This window comes from Lichenostomus cassidix, chromosome 29, assembly GCF_008360975.1.
Source record: "Lichenostomus cassidix isolate B80296 chromosome 29, HeHo_3.0, whole genome shotgun sequence".
Lineage (NCBI taxonomy): Eukaryota > Metazoa > Chordata > Aves > Passeriformes > Meliphagidae > Lichenostomus > Lichenostomus cassidix.
Genome location: NC_139509.1, coordinates 3,192,400 through 3,213,444, shown reverse-complemented (window position 1 = coordinate 3,213,444; position 21,045 = coordinate 3,192,400). Strand labels below are relative to the sequence as shown.

The following is a 21,045-nucleotide window of genomic DNA, read 5'->3' as shown; positions in this document are numbered from 1 at the left end:
GGGGAAGAGGCGACAAGCTCTGTTAAACCTTTGGGCTGCACCAGGATCTTGTTTACATTTGAAGGGATGAAGCAGCACCTGCACAACCAGAGTGAGAACAGACACAGGAACAGTTTTGCAACCATTTATTAGCAATAGTCAGAGAAGATACAAAATCCTATTTACAGTGAAATCATAGGAACGGCTGCTCCGAAGGATTGGGGTGCAGAGCTGGGTGAGGATTTCAGGTGGAGCACACAGGAGGAGGGGGAGCAGATTTCCTTATCCCACCCCAAATCCTGCATTCCTCAGCCTTCTGAGAAGCTCCAGCTCCCTGAGCAGGACAGTGCTCAGTATCCATCAGGGCTGGGATGGGATCAGCATGGAAAAGGGACCAGGACACATGCAAGGGACACAGGAGGGCACAAGAACCCCCACTCAGGTGTCCAGAGCGGGGTCATGCCAGGTGTTCCCAAAAGGAGCAGAAAAGCCAGGATGCAGGGGCAGAAAAGCCAGATTATATCAGCAGAAAAGCCAGGATATACCAGCAGAAAAGCCAGGATATATCAGCAGAAAGCTGGGATGCAGCAGCAGCAAAGTTACTCCACACCAGAAGGAAAAAGAACAATTCCAGAGGGGGCTGCAGGTCAGTGTGTTCCTCCCCAGCTTCCAGCAGGGCATTCTGGAGGAGTTTTGGGACTATTTCAGAGCCAGAGCTCATCATGGAGCTCCACACTCCTCCCTCCAAGCCTGGAGAGCACAAATCTCTACAGGAAACATTTGTGAGCAAGGGAAGGCTGCCCAGCCAGTCTGCCGACGGCCAGAAATTCCCTCCTGAAACTCTTATTTCATCCACTTTTAGGGTGCCTCCTGCCTCATTCCCAGTCCTGCCTGCTCACCAATCCAAGGATTTGGTTCTCCTAGCAGGAACCAGCAGGTCATGAACTTCCTGCCATCATCACCTCATGGTGTCCTTCATCCCTACAAAGAATTTGGCTTTGGTTGGGGTTTCTTGGTCTAGTTGGGGTTTTTTGGTCTGGTTAGGGTTTTTTGTGTCTGGTTGGGGGTTCTCAGTCCAGTTGGCGTTTTTTTGTCTGGTTGGGGGTTTTTTGTGTCTGATTGGGGGTTTTGTGTGTCCGGTTGGGATTTTTTTGTGTCCAGTTGAGGTTTTTTTGTCTGGGTGTAGTGTTTTTGTCTGATTGGGGGGGGTGTCTGATTGGGGTTTTTGTGTTGGTTTGGGGTTTTTTGTCTGGCTGGGTATTTGGGGTGTTTTGAGGGGCAAGATAAAGGGACAGCATCACTTGTGCTGCTCGGCACAGCCACCGAGGGACCAGAGCATTCCCATTCCCTGCTCAGTAACTTTCCCTGGCCACTGCACACGTGTGGCAGGGGGACAGGGCATGTGAGGGGTAACGGGCAGGGCAGAGGGAGCAGGAATGTGCCGTCCCAGCGCTCTGGCAGAGCCTCTCTCCAGAGGGATTGCTGCAGGCAGCTCCGTGACGCACAGCGCGGCATTCCCAGTGAGATGGGAGATATGGGGTCCTATCAGCAGCAAGGATCACCCTTGGAATGAGAGCAAAAGGGCTCTTATCTCCCTGGGGAGCTTTACAGCCCGAGATCAGCCAGCTGAGCCCCAAACAGGGAATGTGAGTGGCCAGGGTGGAAAGTTACCTGAGCACATCCAGAGCCCGTGCTGACATCCCTGCTTGGGAGACAAGAGGGAGCATTGCTGTTCCCTCTGTCCCTGGAGTTATTCCCTTAGGATTGCTCGTTTGGAGCAGCCTAGACAATTCAATGAAGGCATCAAATCTGTAGGGTGGGTCATAGCATCCCAGCCCAATTCCCACATGGAATGGCATTTCCCAGCATGGAAACTCAGCCTCCTCCATCCCTCTGCCATTTCCTGGCAATATTCCTTCCCTGGGATCCCAAATCCCCCTGGTGAGGAGCCACAAGCACATTCCCTTGCGTGGGAGGTGACACATTGATCCTGCTGTGCCATGGGAAGGGAAGGGAAGGGAAGGGAAGGGAAGGGAAGGGAAGGGAAGGGAAGGGAAGGGAAGGGAAGGGAAGGGGACATGCTCAGCCTGGATGCAAAGGATCCAGGGGAATTCTTCCTGCCGAGGCAGCAGGGATGGCCTCCGAGAGCTGCACGTCCTGCACAAACAGGTTCCCCGTGCCTGGAGCGCCGAAATCCAGCTACGTGATCCCACACTCCATGCTGCCAACAGCAGGAACCACCAGGAATAGCACAGAGGCTACCGAGCTCCAAAGGAATGGCAATGCACGGATTCCCCAAGCCTTTTCCCTTGGCTCGGCTGCTTTTCCTGCCAGGATCTACCCAAATTCCCTACTCTGCTGCCCTCAGGGTTGTTTTGTCTCAGCACTTTCCCCGTGCCGGGCAGGACGCAGAGGGCACCTCCAGCAGCCTCTGGGGCTGGGAAGGTCCCTATCTCCTGCCCCCAGTGTCTGCACTGGTTTGGGCTGGGCGGGACTGGGGGAGCAGAAGGGACACGACACTGAAGCCCTGCTTTGCTCTCTGGGTCACAAAGGCCTGGCAGCAAATGTACAAAGCTGCGGGAGGAGCGCAGGGCTCCTCACCACGTTGGATGGAGCAGAAAGGGAGGGATCGGGTCGGGTTGGTGGCTTTGAACCCTTTCACCTCTGCTTTTCAACCTCGCATTTGCAGCTCAGGGAGGATCCTGCCCTGCTGCCCTCACTCCTGGCTGGAGCCAAAGAACTGCAGGAAGAAGGAGAAGATGTAGATGATGTCCAGGTAGATGTTGAGGGCTCCAAAGATGTATTCCTCGGGGCTCAGCGAGTACCGGCGATTCCCCATCAGCATCTGCGTGTCCAGGGCCAGGAACTGGGGGGGAAAGGAGGAAAACCCCAGGACAGTCACAGGGAGGTTTGGCCCAGGGAGGCAAGAAGGGCTCTAATGACAGGAGATGTCTCTGCTGCCTCCCTGGACCTGGTACAGAAGTGCAGCCCCTTTTTATGGGCTGTAACCACAATTTAAGAGCTCAGAATGAGGCACTGAATGAGCTGTAACTTTCCCCTTCCCTCATTTCCCTCCTGACACTCAAACCCTGAGTGTAACTCCCACTCCAGGCCCTCTTCCTTCAGGCTTCCTCCATCCTGGGGCCAGCTCTGGAGCTGCCTTCCCTCCTCCTCCTCCAATCCCAGAGCCCACAGCTTGTTCGTCCCACATTTCCCCGGGTGGGAAACACCTGCCAGGGAATGAGGTGGTCACAGGGTGACCCAACAGGCTGTGGAGCAGCACCACCAGAAATCCCAAGCATGACTCCAATCCACCATTTTCTGCTTCCTCCATTCCCTCCCTCTGCCATCCTGTTGTCCCCCCTGGACCCAGAGCTCTCCATCCCCCAGGAGATGCTGCTTTATCCCCCCAGAACAAATCCCAGCTGAGCTGCCCCAGCAGGGCCAGGCTGAGGCTCTGACTGATGTTTATGGGGTAATTATCAGATGTTGATGCCTCCTCGTATTTTACAGGAGGATTTGAGCTGTGAATCAGCGCTGAGCTCCTCGCGCTGCCTCCGAGTGACTTTTATGGGTGATAAAGGCAATTGCTCAACCGCCCCGATTGCCGACGTGCCCAATGGGCACCGCCTCGGAGCCCAGGGCAGCCCCAGGCTGGGCCCCAGCTCCAGGGAACGCCAGGCACCTTCCCAGGCACCTTCCCAGGCACCTTCCCAGTCACCTTCCTAGTCACCTCCCCAGCTGGCTCCCAGCGCGGCACTGCCAGGACTCACTCTGCAAGAGGCTCTCTGGAGAGACCACCGGGAACGAGGCAGGCCTTTCCTTGAGGAGCTGCCCAGCTCCAGGGCTTTTCCCACCTGTGTTAAACCTTCCTAATGCCTGCTAATCCCCAATGTCAGCCTTCCCTGTCTTTCTGCACCTCTGTGAGCCGAGCTCATCCCAATCCTTGGCTCGCTCCCACCCAACCAGCCCCGACTCGACTGTGCAGCCTGATGCCGTGCCTGGATCCCCTCACTCCCGGGCTGTGCCGAGCTCAGCTCTGCCTGCTCTGCTCCAGAGGCACCTTTGGCTTGTCCCACCATCCCTGGAGCGCTCCAGCCGGGATTGCTCACCCGTGCCCTGCGCTGGCATCAGCACATCCACAGCACCTCCCGTGCCAGGCTCTGCTCCCCCCGGGATCCCTGCTCCAGGGCCACCCTGAGCTCTGCAATCCCTGCCAGCTCCCTGCCAGCTCCCTGCCGGCCCCAAGCTCCTTCCCAAATCGTCCATTTCCCTGCTGGATCCCCGGAGCAGCCACTCACCATGGTGAAGATCCCAGCCCCGAGCAGAGCGTAGATCGCGTGGAGCCATGGGACCTGCAGGACACAGACATGGACATGGACACATGGACACACGGACACACGGACACACGGACACATGGACACACGGACACATGGACACGGACACATGGACACGGACACATGGACACAGACACATGGACACAGACACATGGACACACGGACACACGGACACACGGACACACGGACACATGGACACACGGACACATGGACACACGGACACACGGGCACATGGACACATGGACACATGGACACATGGACACAGACACATGGACACATGGACACATGGACATGGACACATGGACACACGGACATTGCCATGGACACGGTCACACGGACATGGACACATGGACACGGTCACACAGACACACGGACACATGGACATGGACACAACAGACACACGGACATGGACACACGGACATGGACACATGGACACATGGACACGGTCACATGGACACATGGACACATGGACACATGGACATGGACACATGGACACGGTCACATGGACACATGGACACGGACACATGGACACATGGACACGGTCACATGGACACACAGACACATGGACATTGGCATGGACATGGACACAGACATGGACACAGACACACAGACATGGTCACATGGACACACGGACACACAGACAGGGACATGGCCATCAGAGCTGGGCAGAATGGGCTACTCAGGACTTCACTCCCAGGGGATTTGGCTCCCAGGTGGAGGGGAAAGTTGGGAAAGTGCTCTAAAAGCCCAGGCTGGATTTGCACCACTTCCAGCTCCAACGGTTTCTTTGGGAACGTTTCTATGGCACAGAGCAGGACACAGGGCCTCAGTTCTCCCTCACTGTGGCCTTTGTGTCCATCTGGCTCCTAAACTTCTCCATCGGGTGCTTGTTATTCCAAACAGCACCAGGGCCCAGTGGCTGTCCTGTGGAAACCATGGAATAATTTGGGTTGGAAGGGACCTTAAATCCCATCCAGTCCTACAGCTGCCATGGGCAGGGACACCTCCCACTATCCCAGGCTGCTCCAAGCCCTGTCCAGCCTGGACTGGGACAGTGCCAGGAATGGCACAACCACATGTCCCAGCACTGTCCTGATGGGAACACTTTGGAGCACCCCCAGAAGGGATTTATTTACCCAAACATGGCTGATCCCACTGCAAGAAACACCAAATATTCCAAGAGCCAGACCCAGCTTTAATTCACCCGAGGGAAGGGCTGGAGCTGTGTCAGGGGAGGTTTGGGTTGGATATTGGGAAAAGGTTCTTCCCCCACTGGAACAGCTCCCCAGGGCTGCCAGAGCTCCAGGAGCACTTGGGCAATGCTCAGGCAAATTGGGATTGTTGGGATGTCCTGGGCAGGGACAGGAGTTGGACTGGATGATCCTGGTGGGTCCCTTCTCCCTTAGGGTATTCCATGATTCTGTGATTAACAAGCACAATTTAAATATATTAATCCATGGGAGCCACAGGGAGAATTTCACTGGAGTTGGGACCAAAGCTCAGCCCTGCTGTGGCCTAGAGGAACCAGGAGAAGGTGCTGGTCCAACCCAAGATGGGTTCAGTGAAGCCAGGGATGTCCCTGCCTCTCCAGGGATTTCTCCTGCCTCTCCAGGGATTTCTCCTGCCTCTCCAGAGTCACCTCCTGCCTCCCCAGGCTCATTCCCGGGCTGCCTCTGGCTGTGCTTATCTCACTGTGGGTCAGATAAGGAGGAGTTGTCTCTCCAGTTTCATGCTCTGGCACTGGGAGCTGCTCCAGCCTCACATTCCTGCTGGGGAGAGGAGAAGCTCCAGCCCAGACAGCCAAAATCCAACCTTTGGGATCCCCAGGCTGGATTTGTCAGCAGCAGCTCCAGGGCTGGGAGGGGTGGGAATCTCCTGCAGGTTTCCCTTGGGGAATGACAGGGGAGAGGAGCAGGCTGGGATGGGGAGGGATTTGGGATCCCAGGAGCCTCTCAGGTGATCTATGGCACCTGCCTGGCCCCATCCCCCTTCCCTCATCCATCCCCGTGTCCCAGGGAGTGACACCTCCCAGGGTGAGATGCAGCCCAGCCCTGCTCCAGTGGGCTTGGAAGCTGCTCCAGGATTTCCCCTGGGCACAGTTGGGGCCAGCAGTGGCCAGAGAGGCCAAAGGAAGTGGCCAGAGCCATGCAAGGGGGTGGCAGGCCTTGGGGACACCCAGCGGGTCACTGTCCCTCGGGGACACCCAGGGGGTCACTGTCCTTGGGACTTGGCTCCTGAGGGTCACTCAGACCTCAGGGTCCTGGTTTTACTGAGGGGAAACTGAGGCCTGAGCACAGGCAGCTGTGCTCAGGTGAGACCCTGCCTGCATCCAGGGAGATCCCAGCACAGGAAGGGCATGGATGTGTTGGGATGAGTCCAGAGGAGGCCATGGAGCTGCTCTGGAGCCAGGCTGGGAGAGCTGGAGGTGTTCATCTGCAGAAGAGAAGGATCCAGAGAGACCCTGGGGCTCCTGCCAGTGCCTAAAGGGCTCCAGGAGAGCTGCAGAGAGACTGGGGACAAGGGCTGGAGGGACAGGACACAGGGAATGGCTTCCTAGTGGCAGAGGGCAGGGAGAGATGGGATATTGGGAAGGAATTCCTCCCTGTGAGGGTGGAGAGGCTCTGGGATGGAATTCCCAGAGAAGCTGTGGCTGCCCCTGGATCCCTGGCAGTGTCCAAGGCCAGGTTGGACATTGGGGCTTGCAGCAGCCTGGGACAGTGGGAGGTGTCCCTGCCCATGGCTGGGGTGGCACTGGATGGGCTCTGAGGTTCCTCCCAGACCAAATCATTCCATGGTTCCACCACCAGCAACAGCAGGAAATGCCCTCAGCCCTGGGCCAGTTCATCCTTGAGCCATAGCCCACTGTCCATCCCATTGTCCATCCCAGGGAATCACCCCCTGCTCTCCCATCCCTCTGTGGAGGTTCCTGTCCATTCTTGGGGAGCTCCTCCCTCCCAGTCCCCCCAGTTTGGCCCAGTCTGGCCCAGCTGGTCACTCACATATTGGTAGGGCAGGATGACAGCCAGGACGAGGCCCCCCAGGAACAGCACCATGAGCAGCACGAAGAGCACTCCCTGGTAGGACGTGAAGTCGAACTGCGGGCAGGAGGGAGGAATGTCTGCTCCAGGGGCTGCATCTGGGGGGAGCTGCAGCTCCTGAGCCCCCCTGGAACTGCCCTGGGGCCATTTCTGCCCCTCAGCTCTGGCAGCCACCCCGGCACAGAGCCAATGCTTCCCAAATCCCGTTAGTGCCACGGGAAGGGCTCGGCACCTGCCACACACCAGGAATCCCAAATCCATCACAGAGCTTTGTGTCCCTCTGCCTCCCACAGCCCAACCCTCCACAATTCCCAGTTTTTCTCCATACAGCCTCTTCCAGCCCCACTGACATCCTTGACACATCCCAGTCCTCCAAAAATCCCAGACTGTTCCCACATCCGCATCTTCCAGTCCCATTTACACCCATGGCACATCCCAACCCGTAGAAAATCCCATTTTATTCCCACACATCAACATTTCCCAGCTCCATTTACATCTCTGCCACATCCCATTCCACAAAACATCCCATTTTATTCCCACACATCAGCATCTTCCAGCCCCATTTACATCTCTGCCCCATCCTAATCCACAAAAAATCCCCTTTTATTCCCCCAGTCCCACCTTGCTCTGGAAGCTGAAGATGGTGACAGACAGACACACCAGGGCTGTGATCCCGAGGCACAGCAGCACCGACTTGGTGTTGTAGTAACTGCAAAATTACCGGGAAAACCACCTTTGGATCATTCCCACAGGGATAAGAAGGGGGGATTGGGACAGGCAGGAGCTTGGCAAGGAGAGCATGAATCCTACAGCTACAAATAGTGCTGGAATTATCAATATTCCAGGTTAATATAAAAAAAAGGAAGGAGAGAAAAGAGCCTGGATGGGTTTTCCTGCTGTTTTGAAGGACAGAGGGAAGGCAGGAAGGTCCATCTGGGCCTCCTGGAGCTCCAGAGCAGCTGATGGGCTCCAACCCCACCAATCCCACTGTCCATGGACAGACAGGGAATGGAGGATCCTGACTGGGAGGTAACAAAACCAGAATGACAAAAGTCACAGCAGCATGAGGGGAAGCCAAAGGAGCAGCCCTGGGCTCCTGACCAGCCTGGCTTTCGGAAAAGGGCAGCAAGGAGGGATTGGAGCAGACAGAGGCTGCAGGCTCAGGCTGGAATGGTTTCCAGGCTGGATCAGGATTTTGGCTGCAGTGCCAGGCGCAGACCTTGGAAAAGCCAGTCCTGCTCTCCCTGGGGCGATTTGTGTGGAGTCACTGGAGTTTTCCCCCTGGAGCTGCTGAGGCCGCAGATTTCTTTGTCCCAATTCATCCATCACGCCCCTGGATCATGTCCCTCTCTCCAGGCTCCACGTGAGCCAGGAGCAGATTTGCTGGTGCAAACGAGCTGAAGGGAACAGGCTGTGGGATACAAATTCCTGAAACTGCTGGAAAAAATTCCTTGGCTCACTGGGACCTGCTCTGTGAGAAAGGTGGGATCACCGTGTGGTCACCTCCAGCCCTCCAGCGCTCTCCTGCAGGATTTGGGATGCAGCTGTCCCCAAGTGCTGCCTCCCCTGGGACAGGGATGTCACCACAGGCCTTGGAGAGCTTCCTGAGGAAGTGTTTTCACAGGGAAGCTCCAGCTTTGTGTGGCTGTTGGGAGCTCAGGTGGCCCAGGTACCTCAGGAATGGGAAATGTTTTGGGAAAGAGACAGGACAGAGGACACAGGACACAGACACAGGACAGTGTCCAACCCACCTGGAGAGCATTGCAGTGAGATAGGCCATGGACAGGGTCTGGGGAGAAACAGCCTCATTAGTGCTGCCCTCATGTCCTGGGAGGAGACACCCCAGGGAATCCCCCAATCCCAGGGAAAAGGGCAGGGAAACCTTTCAGACCCTCAGGAGAAGGAATTCTGGCAGCGTTTGGAATTCTCCAGTTATTGATATATACAGGAGAGGGCAAAGGGAGGGCAAACAGCATGGGAGCATCCCCTGCTCCTGCATCTCTCCAGCACATCCCAGTACATCCCAGCACATCCCAGCTCATCCCAGCACATCCGAGCACATCCCAGCTCATCCCAGCACATCCCAGCTCATCCCAGCACATCCCAGTACATCCCAGTACATCCCAGCTCCCATCCCAGTACATCCCAGCTCCCATCCCAGCTCCCATCCCAGCTCCCACCAGCCTCCACAGATTATTTTTCGTAACTTTTTAACAAACAAAAGCTCCATTTTTTCCAGCTTCTCCAATCCCAGTGCAACCACAACTCCTCACCCCAAGCACAGAACAGTAAGATGAAATTCCCACTTTTCCCCAGGAATCTCAGCCCCATGTGTGTCCTTGGAGCCACTGTGACCCCAGGGCAGATGTTGGCCTGATGTGCTACTCACAAAGATGCTGAGCAGGATCAGATTCCATGGGAAGTATCTCCTGCAAAGGAAACAGGGGCACTCAGCAGGGGCTGTGCCAGGGAATCAGTGAGGGTAATTAGTGACCAGGAGGGTAATTAATGGCTAGGAAGGTGATTAATGACCCTGCTGGGTAATTAATGTCCATGCTGGTGATGAGTGCCCTGTGCACAGTGCCAGGGGCAGCGCAGGGCGCAGTCACTCTGCTTTGGGGTCTGCCCAGGCCAGCGGGACAAAGGTCACCAGGATATTCCTGCTCCGCTGGGAGCTGGCAGGAGCATCCTCTGGAATGGTGAATTCCCAGAATCCAGAGCTGCAAACGGAGCAGTTCCTGCTGCAATGTCAGAGCCACGACTGGACCCCTGAGCTGCACAAGCCAAGGCTGCATCAGGCCTGCAGCAGCTGTTCCCAACATCTGGAATGGATTTCCCAGAGCAGCTGTGGCTGCCCCATCCCTGGGAGTGTCCAGGGCCAGGCTAGACAGAGCTTGAGGTCCCTGCTCATGGCAGGGATGGGATGGGATGGGATGGGATAGACTTTAAGGTCCCTTCAACCCAACCCATTCCATGGTTCCATGATGATTCCATGAAAACACAGCTGCTGCCCCACTCCCTCCATCCTGATGCCAGCACAGCCCCATTCCTGCCCCACAACAGGGGCTGGAAACCTGCAGAAAACATTCCTGCTGCATTCCCCAGGCTGCCGCAGATCCCAGAGCAATGTCCTTACCTGGGCCCCGAGCAGCAGGCGAGGATTAGGTAGGTGACGAAGAAAACAGCACTGCAAGGAGAGAGGGAGAGTTCAGTGGAAAACCAGCCTGGGATGGTGGTGCAGGTGGGAATTGCCTCGGGATGGGGATGTTGGAAATGCCAACACTGCGGCAGGTGTGGGTCAAGGCAGTTCCTACCCCTGGTCCCTCGCACTGAAGTTCCTTCCTGCTCTCCTCTGCTGTAGCTCATCCCCAGGGTGGGACAAAACATCCCTGGGAAAGCTGAGGGCCAAATTTAGAGCAGAGCCAAGGTGGGGTTCAGGCCCAGGAGAGCACCCAAACGTGTTTGTAAGGACAGACTGGATTTGTGTTGGCTCTTAGGGGACATTCCTTCATAGAAAGGGAGGGCATGGTTTGGAAAGGGCTGCCCGGGCAGTGGTGGAATCCCATCCTTGAAGTGTCCAAAAACCTGTGCATGTGGCACTGGGGGACATGGTCAGTGGACTCGATGACCTCCAGGGGCTTTTCCAAACTCTACGATTTCAAGACTCCATGATTCTGTGAGTTGCTCACATGGAGCTGCCAGACTTTGCCCTTCATTTCCAGACACTTCTGGATCAGCAGGATCAACACTGGGGTTCAGCAGCTCTTGAACCAAGGACTGGACAAGTGGCTGGGCTGGAAGGGCTGTGCTGAGGGAGGGAGCTTCTCCCATAGTACATCACTCTGGAATGGGAAGTTTTGGATTCTCCATCCCTGGAAGTGTCCAAGGCCAGGTTGGATGGGGCTTGGAGCACCCTGGGAGAGTGGAAGGTGTCCCTGTCCATGGCAGGGGTGGCACTGGATGGATTTTAAGGTCCCTCCAACCCAACCCATTGCAGGATTGCACTGCAGGAGTGCTTGAGGAAGAGCTCAGGGCAGGAGGATCCATTCAGGGGATTGCCCGGGGCAGGAGGATCCATTCAGGGGATTGCCTGGGGCAGGAGGATCCATTCAGGGGATTGCCTAGGGCAGGAGGATCCATTCAGGGGATTGCCTGGGGCAGGAGGATCCTCTGGGCTCAGCGGAGCCATGGCTGCCCAGCCCTGCCCAGGTCCCAGTGGTTTTCATCTCCCAGGATTTTTCCCCCCACAAAGCACAGCAGCCCCAGACTGAGGGAGGCTCTCCTGCCTGCAGCCAGGTGTTTTTCCAGGCTCTGGAAGTTGCTCCCCTGCCTTCCCCAGAGCCCAGGGCAGCAGTTCCGGACATGCCGATGGCTCCCAATAGCCACTGACCCTCGGCCAAGGCAGGGAGGTGACGGCAGAGCCCAGGGCCACCGGCAGGGCACAGAGATAACCCAGGCACAGCTCTCCCACTGGGAAACCAGGAAAGCTGCAGTGGACACGGCTGAGCAGCTGGAAAGGCTGTTGGGAGCACAGAGCCAGCAGGGCTGTCCATCCCTCGTCTGCTCTGCATTTATTCCTGCTGAGGTGGCACCAGCAGTGGGCAAACATCCTGGGGCTCCCCGTTGGATTTTACAGAGATCTCTGGGTACAAAGGAGAGCTAGCCACCGGACAAGCATTTGGAGACACTGGGATGAAGGGAGGGGCTTGGCTCACTGAGCAGGGGAAGGAGAGACAAAATAAAGTCATGGAATGGTTGGGTGGAAGGGAGCTTAAAATCCCATCCCATCCCAGCCCTGCCATGGGCAGGGACACCTCCCACTGTCCCAGGCTGCTCCAAGCCCTGTCCAGCCTGGCCTTGGACACTGCCAGGGATCCAGGGGCAGCCACAGCTTCTCTTGGAATTCCATTCCAGTGCCTCCCCACCCTCACAGGGACGAATTCCTTCCCAATATCCCATCTCTCCCTGCCCTCTGGCACTGGGAAGCCATTCCCTGTGTCCTGTCCCTCCATCCCTTGTCCCCAGTCCCTCTGCAGCTCTCCTGGATCCTGTAGTGTATCTCCTGGATAGTAGTGTATAACTCTAGGCTCCATCTAGGGTGCTAAGCTCCTGTTCTCTCATTTTTGGACAAAACAATTCCTCTCTAAGCTCAAAACTCAAGGACACCTTATTCTCTCAGGCCCCAAGATATGGAAACAGCAGTGATTTGGGGGAGCAAACTTGGAGTAATTGACTTCATTACCTGAAGCTGTAACTGGAGGATTAACCCCAGATATGCAAATAGATAAAACTTACAAAGTATGAAAAAATCGTGACTTGCCATCCATTTTGGGTGTAGCCTCTGGGTGGGCTTTGACTACCCTAAATTCACCTGGAAGGCCCTTCAATAAATTTAACTGCTTTTTATTCTCTGAACTCTGTCTAGGCTGTGTTTTAGGTAAGCCCATCCAGGCATCACTGGATGCTCCATTCCTGCCCTTTGCAGGGCTGTCCCAGGTTACATAAGCTCTGTCTCATCTCCGGGGCACAGCTCCTGATTTGGGTGTGAACTGATTAAAGCTGAGTTCACATCACACTTCATGAGCAGCACTGACCTCACCAGCAACCCGGAAACCGCGGAGCAGGGAGATCCCAGAGCGTGGAAGATCTGCTCTGGGCTGGCCTGGGGACCAGGGAATGGCATCCCAAATTCAGGGCTCTGGGATGGAGCCCCAGGTGTGACAGCCCCGCTCAGAATTGGGAATATCCCAACACCTCCAAATCCACCCCCTGTACCCACTGGATATCATGTGATGGAAACCATGGCAACCAGCTGGCTTCCAAGGGGAAAATCCCAAAAGTCAGCCTCCATGGTACCCTGAACATCCTTCCAGATGTCACACATGGAGTTCTGCAGTGTTTTCCTGAATGCTCTGCAAGGAATACTCAGACATCTACTTTGAACCTGGTTTTTGGAGCTTCCAAGGGGACATTCCCAAAACCAAGCCTCTAAGGTACCCTGAGCAACCTTCCAGCTCTCATATAGGAATTTCTACACTGTTTCCATGGCAACTTCCCAATTTTCCCTGGTCTTCTGCAGGAAATACTCAGGTATTGACTCTGACCCTGCTTTCTAGAGCCACTTTTTTCAAAGCGTTTGGAATTTGCCTCTCTTGTTTCTCTTGCTCATTCAGGTGAGATTTTCCACCTCCTCACCTCAGCCTCACCCATGGATTGGTTGCCCTGAGAAGCTGTGGATTCCCCACCCCTGGCAGTGTCCCAGGCCAGGCTGGACAGAGCTTGGAGCACGGAAGGTGTCCCTGCCCCTGGGACAGGGGGATGGGATGGGATGGGATGGGATGGGATGGGATGGGATGGGATGGGATGGGATGGGATGAGCTTTGAGCTCCCTCCCAACCCAACCCATTCCATGATTCCATGCCCTTCCCCAGCTGCCCTTGGACACTTTGGAATGATTCTTCACGTGCAGGACAGGTGTTTGGAAGGTGTTTCAGACACTTCCCACACCCCACAGCCCCATCCAGGTCATTTGGAGCACACAAAGGCACAGGAAAAGCCAGGAATACTCACTAGGAAGCCCAGTACCAGGCGGAGTGGGTCTGGATGTAGCCCTTGACTGGCTCACTGCAAGGCAGAAGGAAAGATCCTGAGCAGGAAAAATCCAATCCCTCACAGCTCCCTGCTCAGTGAACCCTGGAATGGGGAACAAAAACCCAGCCCAGGGTGAATCTCCTCAGCAGCCTGAGCCCATGGAGAGGAATTCCAGCTGCCAGGTGGGAAGGGCAGCACTGATCCCCCCATTCCACACCAGAGCTGGCCAGGAATGGCTCCCACAGGGGATTAGGGAGCCCAAATCCCCAGGCTGGCACTGATCCATTATTTATTCTGGAGGCAACATGAGCCACACATGCCCGGAGCGCTTGGTCACCCGAGCTGGAGAGGGGGATGAGCAGGGGGGGAAGGCAGCTGGGATCTGGTCACTCCCAATGGGAACACCCAGCAGTCAGAGCCCAGGCATGACCCAGGATGGAAGATCCACATCCCTGGGGTGGGAATCGCAGCACAAAGCATCTCTGAGTGTTCCCTCAGCTTTGCTTTTCTGTTGGAACACTTGGAAAAAATCCAGGTGTGACACAACCCCCGGGAGCCTGTGCAGTGCCTGAACAGCCCAGGTGGCTCAGGACACACCCAGCACCTACCAGAAGGTGAAGAAAGCCACGATGACAACAGTGACCAGCAGCTGGACCATCAGGATGGCATAAACCTGCAGGGAGAGGTGATCCATGAGCCCCAGAATGCAGCACTGCCAGGCCCCTGTGAGGGCTGGGGGCTCAGGCTCTGCCAGCCTGGGGGGACAAGGGACACATCCCTCCCTCACCTTCCTGATGAACACCCTGCGCACATTCTGGTCGTCCCAGCTGAAGGTGGTGAGCAGCTCTGTGTCCCCAGGGTAACCCCCGCTGCCATAGCTGGGGCTGCTGCCTGTGGAGAGGGCAAACGGAGCAGCTGCCACCCCAAATCCCAAATCCCCCAAATCCCCCCAGCTGACCCCAGCGAGGATCATGGCTCAGGTGCCCCACAGCCCCAGGTTTCCTCTGCTTCCCTCCCACTCCCAGGACCATCCCTGGGAACAGAGGGGGAACATTCCCACAAACCATCCCAGCACCAGGGTTAATCCCTGTCTGAGGAAGCACAGGAATCCCTGACTGACGAAACCTTCTGCAGCAGTTGGAGGGCTGGCATTATCCCTGCTCCCCTTTCTGCGGATATTAAAGCATCCCCAGAGCAGCTGTGACTCAGCATTCCCAGCGGGAGCAGCAGGATTCCCTCGCTGCTCTCCTGAGCTGTGTTTACATCGTGCATTTTGTCAACAGCTGCTCTGAGAGCTCCTGGCAGCCAGCTGAGCTCCATCCCTCCATCCCATTTCCATGCAGGGAGAGGGAGAATCATTAACCACCAAACCTGAACAAGGAGGTAACAACTCCGATGCCACCAACGAGAAAAATCTCCCCCAAATCCTCAAATTGTGGCACAAGTCAGCTCTGCACTGCCAGAACAGGAACAGAAGCTCCTGTTGCTGGTTTTCCCTCCCCCATCCCTGGCAGTGACCAAGGCCAGGCTGGACAGGGCTTGGAGCAGCCTGGGGTAGCAGAAGGTGTTCCATGGCAGGGGTGGCACTGGATGAGCTTTAAGGTCCCTTCAACCCAAACCATTCCAGGATTGCACAATTCCATGATCATTCTGTGCACTTTGCTTCCCTTGCCAATGTCTCCTCCTGTGTCACTGGAATTCCCCCTTCCTGGGTTTCCACAGAAGGATTTTTGTGTGATTTTCCTCCTTTGCCTTCCCATCCCTGCCTGCTGCTCCCCTCCTCCTAAAGCTTCTGAGGCCAGGGATGCTCAAAACCTTCAGGAAGATGGAGGAAAGATCCACCCAATCTCAGAGCAGACACCAGAAAGTCCAGCTCAAGTCCTGATCCCAAATTTCCCCTGTTTTCCAGGTCAAAAGTTGCTTGTTTGAATTGCAGGAGCCTCACATAGGTGCCTCTGGCAGGAAATAAATCCCTGGTGCTGTTCTCGTGTCAGTAAATCCCTTGGTCCTTCCTTCCCACCCTGATGGATCTCCTGCATGTTCTCCTGGATCCCAGAGCTCCTGGGGCCTGGAGAATCCCTGGGGAGCCTCCTGCACCAAAGCAATCCTAAACCCCAAACTGGCCCTAAATCCCAAACTGACCCCTAAATCCCAAACTGACCCCTAAACACCAAATTGGCTCCTAAACCTGAAATTGGCCCCTTGACCCCAAACTGGGTCCTAAACCCCAAATTGGCCCCTAAATACCAAACTGGCACCTCAATGTTTCAGAGGAACTGAAGGGTTTTACCATCCTCTCTCCCTCCCTGGTGGTGTCCTCAGCACCCAAGGGGTTTTGTCCTCCTCCCTCCTGGTGTCCCCACATCTGTCCCCCCATCCAAGCCCCAGCAGGACAGTGAGTCCTGAGCTCATTGTCACACAACCAACCCCAAATCCATGTTCCTTCTCTCCAGTTACTCCCAGTAAGGTGCGAGACATCCCATGGAGTGAGTCCCCCCTGGAGACCCAAAATACCCATGCCACCCCCTGAACCCAAAATACCCATGCCACCCCACTTGGGGCTCTCCCACCCTAATTCATCATGACAGCAGGAAGGCCCAGATGTTGTCAGAGCCACCTGGGGGATTTATCCCTTCTGTTCCTTACAGAACAGGCTGGGAAACCATCAGAATATGCAGCCACAGATATCCCAGGGGGGATTTTTCACTCTTTCCCCTTCCCCAGACACCCCATCCTGCAGCTGGAAGGAACAGACAGCAGGGGATGGTGCAGAGCAAAGGCTCAGGAGTCTCTAAATCCCATCCTTCCAGCATTTTCTCCCGCTGGAACTATGCTGAGTGAGCACTTGGCCACCCCCAGAGTCATTTCCCAGCCACCCCATCCCAATCCAGCTCCATCCGCAGGCCCAGAGCCATTCCCTGGGCACAGCCAGGCCTTTGTCCTTTGCCATAGCTCAGCAAAAGTTTCAGGGAGCTTCCCGGGATCAGAAAAGCTGTTGGTTTGCCCAGGAATGGCCACAAGGCTGCTGGAACAATCCAGCCTTTGGCTCTAGCAGTGTCCAGCCTCCCTGGTTCTGCCAGCAGCAGCCACACTCAGGGCTGTGACACCGACTGTGACACCAACTGTGCCACCTCAGCTGCTCTGAGAGCTGGGGCTGAGCAGGAGGAGATGGGGAGATCCCTGGGGCTGCTCCAGGACTCTCCCTCCAGCCCCAGGAGCTGGGATCACCCTGGGCAGCGAGCTGGGAATGGGGGAATGGGGATTTCTCCCACCACGGGACTGGGAAGGTGTTTATTGCCACTGCTGGAAGGGGTGAGGTGTCTGGGATGGCTGGCATGGCTTTTATTGGAGATACGGATTTTATCTGCAGGTGGAGAGGTTGATGTGTCAATGGAGACTCTCCTGGGTGGACAAAGACTTTTATCCCTCGACAGAGACCCTCCTGCACTGCCAGAGCTCCCACAGCTCACGGAAGTTCTATTTTCCAGTGCTCTCCCCAGCACCAAACTGGGCACCACAGCCCTGCTCCCCCTCTCATCCCTGTTCCCCCTCTCCTCCCCAGCCCTGGGATCTCTGCCCCTCTCCCGGGCTCACCCCAGGCCAGCCATGCAAGGACTTACTGGGATCGACGTAAGCCCAGCTGGGGTGCAGTGGGGCTGCAGGGGGTGCAGGGAAAGCCCCAGACTTCATCCCTTCTCCTGCTGTCGCCTCCTCATAGGACGGAGGGGCTGGGGGGGCTGTGGCATTGTCCTTCTTGTCCCCCTGCCCCTCGGAGTTGGGGGGTTTGCTGTTCACGGAGAGCTGCAGGGAAAGGGGGAAGAGACAGAGAGATCTGAGTGGAACCATCCCAGAAATCACTCTGAATAAGAACCTGGCACAGACAGGGCTCTGCTGGGAAAGGAGTGAGGAACTGGGAGACTCCCAGCAATTCCTGAGGACTGTAAATGAACTCATCCCTGCACCCCCGGGAGGGGATCCATGGCTGAGGGGAGATGGGAAAACCCCTGAGGTGTTAATTGGGATGAGAAGTTCCAGGCAGGGAGGTCTGAAGGCTCAACGTGACACCAAAAACATCCAAAGAATTCTCTGCTTTTCATCAAACTTCCTACATTGCTCCTTAAAAAGAGCTTTCAGTTCCTGGGCAGAAAATCCTAAACTCTTCATTCCCATTTACACCCATTTTGGGGAGTTGTTCCCAGGAATGCTCTGGTTTGGCCCACTGGAATTTTCTCCTGGCTCCTTCCTCTCTGCCTCTGTGGAGACTCAGCTCTGCTGCTCCCCAGCATTCCAAGGACTCGGGATCACCTCGAGGAGCCAACCTGGGGCCACCTGAGCCCTCAGATCTCCTTGGGAACATGATCCCTTCAACCTTCCAGATCAGCCCGGGATAAGCTGTCAGCCTGAGCTCCTCTGCTGCCCAAGGAGGAGCAGCTCAGCCCCGGGAACGGCGATCCCACAGATTCCAGGGATGCGGGGCTGGAATCACAATGAGCCCCAAACGAAGCAGCCGCTAATTAACACAGCACAGAGCGAGAAGGACTTCAATTAAAGAGGTCACAGGCCCTGGAAACACAGGAGGGGCCAGCCTGGGACGTGTCCCAAGGGCAGATCCAGCTGTGCCACCTCCCCTGCCAGCCCCCAGCCCCCGTCCTTCCCTGTCCTTCCCTGTCCCTTGGGTTTAGGGGGCCGAGATCATGCAAGGACCCCCAGATACCCAAGGAGATCCAGAGGGATGGAGCTGCATCCAGCAGCGTTGCCATGGCGACGGTGCATGAGCTGGCAGAGGATGCACAACCCCCCCTCCCCGGCCTGAGAGCTTTGGAAAACCCCAAAAAGCAGAGCCCCTGGGGCGGGCAGGAGGTGCACGGGAAGTGCCAGGTGCTGCCAGGTGGGACAGGGATGAGAAAGCACAGACACCTCACAGAGCCACCCCACAGCCGGCATGGGGGGAAACGGCCACAAGTCCAACAGGGCTTGAGCTGTGCATCCATCACCCCACAACCAGCCCCGATCCCAAAACCAACCCCAAACCAGCCTCTAGTCCCAAAATCACCCCAAAAGCAGCCCCCAACCCCAAAGCCAGACCCCAACCCCTTCCGCCCCCATGGCAGGGTCCCTGCAGGGTACCCAGCTCCCCCCACACCCATGCTTTATTCCCTAAATCCATTCTCTAAATCCCGGCCCCCCACCCCTCTTTCCTCCCCCAAACGCGCCGTTATGCAACAGCGCCGAACTCCTCCTGCCCGCTGCGGCCTCCCTCCTACCTTTCCCTGGGTCATGGCTCCTGCCTGCACCGCGGGAGGATGGCGATGGAGCTGGGCGGGAGGTCCTTTCCAGCCCTTCTCCCGGGAAATGTCGGGGCTGGATGCTTCCGCAGCCCCCGCAGCCCCCGCAGCCCCCGCAGCCGCTGCCTTCACCTTCCAGCAACGTCCCCGGAGCGGCGGGCGCTGCAGGCAGGGCTGTACCACTGCCAGCCCGCGGCACAGGGGAGCCGCGAACGGCGGCGAGGGACAGCGGGCAGCGCTGGGGACAGAGCAGCGATGGGGGGATGGAGAGAGATTCGGGATCGGGGGGATGCGGGGATGGGGGCAGGGATGGAGAGGATACAGGGATGGAGAGGATACAGGGATGGAGAGGATACAGGGATGGAGAGGATACAGGGATGCGGGGATGAGGAGGCTGGGATGGGATGGGAGGATGCAGGGTTAGAGGGGATGTGGGGATTCAGGGATGGGGAGGATGTGAGAATTCAGGGATGGGTCAGGGAAAATGCAAGGATGCAGAGCCTGGAAGGATGTAGGGATGGGATGGGGAGAATGAACAGACAGAGCACCCAGGAGGATGCAGGGTTGGGGTCAGGGATGGGGAAGATGCAGGGATGGGGAGGATGTGGGGATTCAGGGTTAGGGTCAGGGATGGGATGGACGTCAGGATTCGGGGACAGGGATGATCCAGGGAGAAGGAGGATGTGGGGATTTGGGGATAGGGACGATCCAGGGATGGAGAGGATCCAGGGATGGGGAGGATGTGGGGATTCAGCGAAAGGGATGATCCAGGGATGGGGAGGATGCAGGACAGGGTTCCACCCCACAGCTGGGAAGCAGCTTCCCCAGAGGTGCTGAACCTCAGGACTGGGATTGCAAAGGAGCTTTTCGTGCAGCCTCTCTGCTGCTGCCCCAGAGCCGACCCCAAATGTCCTGGGGGTGCCCTGGGGGCTTGGAGGCTCCAGTGGGACACACGGGACAGCCTGAGCCGGGCTGTGACCCAAGCAGAAGGGAGGAATCCCACACTGCCCTGCTGCCCTTCCCACAAACAGGGCATGGAGAGGACACGGCTCCTGTGTCCCACCCTTGTCCCCCTAGGGGGCACAGGGAGGGTCTGGAGGTGTCCTGGGCAGCCTCACCCCGCAGCACATTATTGAGCAATGGTATTGATCCAAAGCAGGGAAAATGGGGAGCTCCCAGCCCAGGGCACATCTAGGGGAAGAGGCACTGAGGGAATGGGGGTTTTCACTGCTGTGATGGGTCTGGGGGGGAAATACAATCTCAGGGCACAGGGAGATGGGGATGTCTCCTCTTGTGCCACAGGCAGCAGGACGTGGGACAAAACTGTTCCTCTGCAGGGTGAGATGTTTCCCGTGGGCCCAAGACAGAGGAGGGGACAGTGGAAACACAGCCCAGGCTGTGGACCCCGGGAGAGGGGCTGGAGAGCGACAGGAGCTCTCAGCGGAGCAGCCTGGCTCTGTTCCCCTGAAATGGGACAATTTGGAGCTGAGAGCCTCCATCCCCCCTCCCGCCCCTTCCCAGCTCCTTTCAGTCCCTCCTGAGTTTGCCATAAACTCAGGATAACAGAGTTTGCCAGGTCGATAACAGAGCTACAAACAATAAATCAGCTGCTCTGAGCACTCCGCCGGGAAAAAAATCCACCCCAAACTTCAGGCTTCAAACTCTCTGCCCAGCGCAGAGAAGGTGAGGAATCCTTGCAGAGAAACGGGGCGGAAAAACCACCCCCATTGCCGGGCATGCGGAGAAGCCGGGGAAGGAAGGGTTAAACGGAAAGCGCGAGCTGGAAGGGCAGGAATGCAGCCAAGCAAAGCAGCG

General features: G+C 56.7%; 1 protein-coding gene and 1 long non-coding RNA gene across 2 annotated transcripts in view; both read right to left on the bottom strand.

Annotated features, from left to right (window-relative positions):
* LOC146425972 (uncharacterized) overlaps positions 1-21,045 on the bottom strand; it is a 68,544-nt gene that overhangs the window by 28,707 nt on the left and 18,792 nt on the right. The gene's annotated exons all lie outside the window — the stretch shown is intronic.
* FAIM2 (Fas apoptotic inhibitory molecule 2) lies at positions 109-20,044 on the bottom strand. The gene is made up of 12 exons (XM_085041151.1): positions 19,210-20,044; positions 17,566-17,746; positions 14,733-14,836; positions 14,554-14,618; positions 13,925-13,978; positions 10,491-10,541; positions 9,744-9,783; positions 9,106-9,143; positions 7,976-8,063; positions 7,316-7,411; positions 4,281-4,334; positions 109-2,845 (listed from the first exon to the last, which is right to left on the bottom strand). The coding sequence occupies exons 1-12, from the start codon at positions 19,222-19,224 to the stop codon at positions 2,696-2,698; spliced, it is 936 nt and encodes a 311-aa protein (XP_084897277.1). The 5' UTR covers positions 19,225-20,044; the 3' UTR covers positions 109-2,695.